The sequence below is a fragment of the Phalaenopsis equestris genome, unplaced genomic scaffold, assembly GCF_001263595.1.
Source record: "Phalaenopsis equestris unplaced genomic scaffold, ASM126359v1 Scaffold000061, whole genome shotgun sequence".
NCBI classification, from domain to species: domain Eukaryota; kingdom Viridiplantae; phylum Streptophyta; class Magnoliopsida; order Asparagales; family Orchidaceae; genus Phalaenopsis; species Phalaenopsis equestris.
Window position 1 is genome coordinate 128,304 of NW_018164503.1, and position 7,415 is coordinate 135,718.

The 7,415-nt window shown below is 39.2% G+C and overlaps 2 protein-coding genes across 2 annotated transcripts; one reads left to right on the forward strand and one right to left on the reverse strand.

The window, feature by feature from the left end:
* Nucleotides 1-1,422: 1,422 nt before the first annotated feature.
* Nucleotides 1,423-3,045, forward strand: LOC110019547 (scopoletin glucosyltransferase-like). Its single transcript, XM_020717250.1, has one exon. It carries the CDS (start codon nucleotides 1,481-1,483, stop codon nucleotides 2,957-2,959), a length of 1,479 nt encoding a protein of 492 aa, XP_020572909.1. The 5' UTR covers nucleotides 1,423-1,480; the 3' UTR covers nucleotides 2,960-3,045.
* A 1,518-nt stretch (nucleotides 3,046-4,563) lies between these two features.
* On the reverse strand, nucleotides 4,564-5,434 carry LOC110019591. Its single transcript, XM_020717325.1, has one exon. It carries the CDS (start codon nucleotides 5,294-5,296, stop codon nucleotides 4,697-4,699), a length of 600 nt encoding a protein of 199 aa, XP_020572984.1. The 5' UTR covers nucleotides 5,297-5,434; the 3' UTR covers nucleotides 4,564-4,696.
* Nucleotides 5,435-7,415: the final 1,981 nt, after the last annotated feature.

A 7,415-nucleotide genomic window follows, 5' to 3' on the forward strand; every position in this document is an offset into this window, starting at 1 on the left:
TATTCTCTCCTCCTTTTTGGTAGCTTAAGATCTCTTCCCTTGTTCTCCTAAGCCTCACACCCTCTCTATTTATAGAAGCAAGAGAGTGGTAGGTGGGAGGTAGGTGAGCGGTATGTGAGCGGTAGGTGAGCGGTAGGTGAGATGTGATAGGTGAGCGGTACCACATTATAAAAATGTCCTTTTATCTTAGTTCAATAATTGAGGGTCAAAATAGCATTATTGCGTTATGTCAACGGCATATTAGTTACTGAAGACTGTACTTCAATAATTTAAAATCTACAAGCTAAACTAAATTCTAGATTTCATATAAAACAATTGATCCAAACTTCTATTTTCTAGGAGTTGAGGTCACTTGAACAACATATCATATGTTTCTTGGCCAACAAACTTTTTTGGCTTAACTTCTCTAAATATCAGCAATGATGGGATGCAAAGTTTCGTCTCTACATAGTATATAGCAGGTGTTGCTTCCAAGATAGCAAGTCGAAAAATCCCACAGTATATAGAAGCCTCGTGTGGGCCACTTTATTGCCTGACCATCAAAAGAAAAGACATCGCTTTCGCGGTTAACCATCCATGTCAACACATGCGGCATGCAAATACATACCACTTTCAACTCCTCAAAAGGTTGCTTCGGTATCTAAAGGAAACTCTTAGTTTCAACAAGAAAATAACATAGGAGATCTATATTTACATACATATTCCGATGTCGGTTGAGCTAGTGATTCAAGCAATCATAGGTCTACAATCGATTGTTGTTCTTTTCTGGGCAATAAACTCATATATTGGAATGTAAATAAACATCATACTGTGGAAGGATCATCGATTGAAGATGAATATTGTTCATTAGCTACGACCACCTCAGATATACTTTGGCTACGTCGTCTCCTCAAAAAATCTGGCATTGAAAAAACTAAACCATTCAAACTACACCGTGACAACATATCGAAGATGACAATTGTAAATGATCGAAATTTCACGCATGCTCCAAACAATTTGAGATTGATCGTCATTTGATCAGAGATCACATCCAAACAAGTCAACTTCAAATTCATTATATCCACACACCCAAGATCAATCGGCATATATATTTACAAAATCACAAGAACCATCATATTGAACGGGGTAATAACCAATATACTTATATATATACTCAGAACTGATCTCAGCCATTGGATTGTAATATGTGGTTCAAGATATGTACTTGTTTATATATAGACAGTTATGTGCTCTCTATTGGCAAAAAAAAATTAATGCAATGTTTGGGTCCTCACTCTCCTACACTGATTTCTTTAACCAATTGAGAACTTTCAAAGAGTTCTAGAAATCTTCACAGATTTCTTTAAATATAATATCCAATTGAGAACTTTCAAAGAGTTCTAGAAATCTTTCTTTCCTCCATTATTGTCAAAGTTCAAACGTCATCCATTACGCTACGTTGGAATATTTGCCGCTACAACACCGTTTACTTATAGGCCGCATGACTTCACTCCCCATATCCTGCAACAGCAAGCAAATCACAATGGGATCTAAAGATGATCAAAACCTCAAAATGCTCTTCTTCCCCATCATGGCACAAGGCCACATGCTCCCCATGGTCGACATGGCCAAAGTATTCGCCCTGCGCGGCGCTGCTGTCACCGTCGTAACCATCCCGGGGAGCGCCACCCTCATTCGCCCAACCATCGACCTCTTCAATTCCACCGCGAGCTCCCCCATACACCTCCGCCTCATCTCTTTCCCCTCCGCCGCCGAGCTAAGTGGCAACATTTCTTCTCTTCCCCCTCTCGTCCAATTGCTCGTGTTTGCCAGAGATGCCGCCTTGCTCAGCGAACCGTTCGATCACGTCCTCAAAGAAATCCACCCCGACTGCGTCATCTCCGACATTTTCTTGCCGTGGACTAACGATGTTGCTGCCGAGAATGGCATTCCGAGGATCTCTTTTATCGGTTCCAATTTCTTCGCGCTGTGCGCCGGCGATAGCATCGAGCGGCACCGAGTTCTGGAGAGCCTGCCGCCGAAAGAAGAGACCTTTGTCATCCCTTCCCTACCACATCGCATCGAGATGCTCCGTTCCCAAGTTCGGGACCCCAGCAAGCAGAACCCTTCGATGACCCCATTTATGGAGGTCATCAAACGCGCGAAAATGGTTGATTCGAAGGACTACGGGATGTTGGTGAACAGTTTCTATGAGCTGGAGCCGGACTACGTCGAGCACTACAGAAAGGTGTTGGGGAAGAAAGCATGGCATGTCGGCCCTGTTTCGCTCTGCAACCAAGAGGGGTCTGATAAGTTAATAAGGGGAGGAGGAAGCAAAGGAGGTGAAGAATGCTTAAAGTGGCTTGATGGAAGAAAGCCGGGATCCGTAGTGTATGTGTGCTTCGGTAGCGCGGGTGATTTCACTACCGCACAGCTGAGGGAGATGGCCGTTGGGCTTGAGGCTTCGGGCTCTCCGTTTGTTTGGGTGGTGCGGAACGCCGGCGAGGAATGGATTCCTGAAGGTTATAAGCAGAGGATTGAAGGTAGAGGTCTTATAATCGAAGGCTGGGTGCCGCAGTTGTTGATACTGAACCATGTGGCGGTGGGCAGCTTCGTGACGCACTGCGGATGGAATTCAAGCTTGGAGGGGATAGCAGCGGGGTTGCCGATGGGGACATGGCCGCTCTACGCGGAGCAGTTTTTGAATGAGAGGTTGCTGGTGGATGTGCTTAAGATTGGCGTGGAGGTGGGGTCAAAGGTGCATGATTTTGCGTCGGAGGAGCGGCCAGTGGTAGAAGCAGGGAGTTTGGAGACTGCGGTGAAGAGGTTGATGGGGGAGGGGGAGGAGGCGGAGGGAAGGAGGAGGAGGGTGAGAGAGCTTAAAGAAATGGGGAGGAAGGCGGTGGAGGAAGGAGGGTCTTCGTATAATGATGTTGGAAATTTGATGCGGGAGCTGATGGAGAGGAAGGCGCGTGTTTAAAAGCTTAGCTGTTTCATGGTGCTAAGTATTGTCTGTTCAAAAATGCTATTTTGTGGGCTATAAACGTAGATCATTTATATTTGCGATATTTACATACATCTTACATAATTAAACTGCACTCAATTATTATGTATTTACATGTCTATTATAATTATTTTTTCTTACATTTATACCACTTAAATCTAATATCACATCAAAAAGATCACTAATTTGGCCTGATGGGCCCGTCATATGCTAGCTTAAAATGGGCAAATTTAGCTATGAAAAATTAGAAATTTTGCTGCTCGAGCATGTCAAAACTCGAATGAACCTAACCTGTGCCAAGCTTGGCCCGCCCAACAACCCAGTCTCATATGTTTCGTTGGTGATTCAAAACTTTCAAGATAGTTAATTTCCACCTTTTTTCCCTTCTTTCTCTAGCCATAAATTTTGATTATTTACATTACTACCAACCAAATCTTTCATATCATATAAAAATTATCATTTTTTAACAAATTAAATACAACTTTCATACATAGATAAGATGACAAAATATGTAAAAATCAAAATTCATGTGCGTATATGTAATTAAGTAGAAATGAATGTGTGGATGTTTTAAATTTGCCTTATATTAAGAAAGGTGGAGGTGAACCTTAAAAGAGGGCTATGTTGTATAAATAGTAATCTTAATTTATTACAATTAATCTTATGTATTAATATATCTCACACCGAAACTTTCATATTAACATGAATATCACTTTCATAAGCACTTTCATAATTTAAACTTATGCATTAAAATGTATATATTATTTTTAAAAGTGAAAATAGTAATGTATTTAACTTTTAAAAAGTGAAAACAGTGCTATTTTTGGTTAATATTAAAGATTTGAGAGCTATGTGGATAAAAATAAAAGTCTTAAGAGTATGATACTTAAATACTAAAAAATCATGTGCTATTTATCTAAATCACAATGAAGATAAAAGATTCATGCAGCCGACCCCAATTAGTAGGATAAAACCTTGTTGTTGATGTTGTGGTTGGATCGATGGACTTCGAGTGTGAAATCATCGCCCAATCACCGGGTTACCATCTCATCTATAATTATATTCAGAATTGATCAAAAACGATCATGCATTTGTATGCCTAACATCTAAAATTTCAGTGGACTTCGAGTGTGAAATCATTGCCCAATCACCGGGTTACCATCTCATCCATAATTATGATCATAATTGATCAAAGATGATCATGCATTTGTATGCCTAACATCTAAAATTTCATATTTACATGCGTAGCTTAAAAATCTTTACAATTACAAAAAATTATCAACTATTATTAAATTTTTACAAGTGAGTGAAATAAATATTTTGATGCATAGATTTATGACACGAAAATGTAATAAATATAAGCAGCAAACATTGGGCTTTAGAGATGTAAATACATAGGAATTGTGTGGTATACATGTATTAAATGATTAATCAATTAAACTTATGTCTTATTCATTTTAAAATCAAAACATTCAAGCCTAAATTTCTTACACCTCCTACAATTCATGAATAAAGCATCACTTTCAGATTTATCAACATATGTTTGCAAAAATGGAAATTTAAGACTACAAAGTTACAAAACGAACCATGGCATCAAAATATATAAAAAAAAGAGGCAATTTTTAGCTAAAAAATCCTGGAAAGAAAGAAGCCTGCAACAAAAGAACAGATCTTTACCGCTTAAAAACTACAGCAGAACTCTGCACGACAAGCTCAAGCCTCGATCTCAAAGCTTGAGCATTTGATGTTGCCCATGGCGACGTCGATCTCAATCATATTGTCTTCCTCATTGATCTCCAAAAGAAGCTCCATCAATCCATGTTGCAGAAACAAGGACTTGGGCAAGTAATCGAGCAGTTCATGTTCAAAATCTGCACTTGCCTTTTCAGAACCAATGTAGCGGCCTTCAGGTAAAGCAATCTCTATCAGACTCTCATCATCAGAGATTGAATTTTCGCAGCTTTGTGATGATCTGAGCAAGTTCGAATCTTCAATAACCGAACGATCAGAGTCCGGCATCAGCTTTTGATCACTAACAATCATTTCGTCTGATAAAACAGTTTCAAAAGTTGTGATCCTTACATCATTCTCCTTCTTCTGTTGTGAAGATTCTTGGTCTGGCTTCATTTTCTGTTTTAGTTTTGAGAAGATGAAGGGGAAAGAGGCGGTAAGTGCAAAAGACAACAAAGTGAGGGATGTTGAGGAGAAGAAAAACCAGCTGCAAGTGCTTAGCAGAATAAGAATCAGAAGCAGAAGAGAAAGTGAAGCAGCCATTGATGGCGGTTTGAAGAAATGAAATGAATTGGAGTCCATTAGATAAAATGGAAGGAGAAAGTATATGAATCTAAGCTGCTGCTTCTTCTTCTCTTTCTCCCATCTATATCTGCAATTCAGAAAAGAAAGGAGGAAACTTGTTATACAAAGAATAGGCTTACCAATTGCTTCCTTGAAAAAGGCTATAAGCTTAATTTTTCTGTTTAAGTTTTAAATACCGTTGAGACTGATTGTTATAGGAAATTTTTTCTCTGCTACTGATTCTCTCGGATGAATTAATTTTTGGGGCAGTTACATACAGACCACCCGAAACTTGTTATTTACAAAATTAGCACCTTCTTTCATTTATTTTTCAAATTCTCACTCAATTATCAAAATTCATGTAAACCCCAACCCCAACCCATATTTCTCAATTGTTTGATCGGCACGCGTAGATGCATCGGCTCGGTAGTCCAAAAAAATTTCCTGATTGATTAATTTGAAAATATCAATGTTTCTGGTGGTATGTAATTATCCCTTAATTTTTTGTAATTGCATTTGAGTCCAATGTGGCTTTGATAATGAGGAATCCATGCCCCACGTTTGAGCCCAATGGCGCTTTGATAACGAGGAATTCATTTGCCTTTCCATTGTGCGCAGTGGTAAGCTAGGGGCATTTACATACATACCGCAAATGTTTTATGTATTCACCTGTCTAACACCTAAATGTTCATGTTTACATACATATATGGCTGCAATCTTTAACAACACATCAAAAATAACATATTTATTATTTTTAAGAGTAAAATACAACTTTCCGTGTAGATTTATGACAAGTATAAATATCAAAGTTTGAGTGTTAGATATGTAAATGGGTAGGAATTGTGTGGTATGTTTGTGAATTTCGAATATTTAGAAACAAAGAATTCACATTTCTTCTGTTCTCCTTGAAACCTAAACAGCAAATTGTTGAGAATTCTACAGTAAATTATTCAACTCAAACAAAGTAGAGGAGATAAGACCAAATGTTTATAGGATTTATGTTGAGGCTGTCTGCTCTGCCATCAAAAAAAGCTCATCTCTCTGCATATAATAAGAATTCAACATACTTTCCTTTGAATCTCTGAGATTTTATTATTATTATGTCAGAAAGTGCGTTCACTGAAAAGCAGACATGGAGAGACAGAACTTCAAAAGATTATTCATCTCCACTACATTTTCAAATCATTGTTTTTTCCCAAAAAAAAATACTTTTCATTTGGCTTCTTGTTATGGTATGACTCATATATCATATCGGGACAGACGCTGGATCGAAGCGGAGCAGAGCGGAGCGGAAGAATCTGTCCAAATTGGGAAGTTACGTGGGTTGGGGTGCGGGGGCAAAGCCCCGCGGTATGGTACAGGGGTAATGTTGTAATTACATATTGTGCCTAGGTTTACTCCTGGGGTTATAAATAGGCCTGTTAGTAACCCCAAGAGGTATCCCTGATTTCTGTAAACTCTTTTCTGAATATTGAAAGGAACTCGCCGCTCTGCTCCCGAGGACGTAGGCATCTTTGCCGAACCTCGTTAAATCTCTGTGTTCTTCTGGATTTGTGTCGATTACTGTTTTTCTTCGCCCTTATTTTCTCAACAAGTGGTATCAAAGCCTGGTTCGAGGGCAGAGAAGAAAACTGCGGCGGCGCATGAAGTAAGAAGAACAATTTGGGGATTTTGGAAGAGATCTGCGTGGCTTCGGTTCAAAATCGAGGTATTCGGCCCACGACGCAGATTTGAAGGAGGACATGGCTCGGGAGAAGGAATCCTGAAGGAATCGCGGGAGGCAGGCTGACCGGGGAGAATCGCGAAGGAATCGCGGGAGGCAGAATCGCGAAGCAGAGGCAGGAGTCGATCGCAGCTGTGCAAAGGAGCAATTTGGAAAGGAATTTCGAATTTCTTTCGCCGAAGGCTGTTGCAGAGAATTGGAAAGGAAAGGAGAAATTTCTTCTGGGTTCCGATTTCTGGGAAAGGAAAGGAGAATATTCAATTTCCTTTCCTGGGTTCCGATTTCTGGAAAGTAAAGGAGAAAAATTTCTGGCTTCCGATTTTTGGAAAGGAAAGTGATTAAAAAAAAAATTATGTTTTTAATTGTTTTTAATTATGTTTATTAAAAACATTGTTTATTAAAAACATTTAATTA

Bases quoted from the DNA above. Each gene is read 5' to 3' on its own strand.
- LOC110019591 (XM_020717325.1), bottom strand. From the start codon at position 5,296: ATGGACTCCAATTCATTTCATTTCTTCAAACCGCCATCAATGGCTGCT.
- LOC110019547 (XM_020717250.1), top strand. From the start codon at position 1,481: ATGACTTCACTCCCCATATCCTGCAACAGCAAGCAAATCACAATGGGA.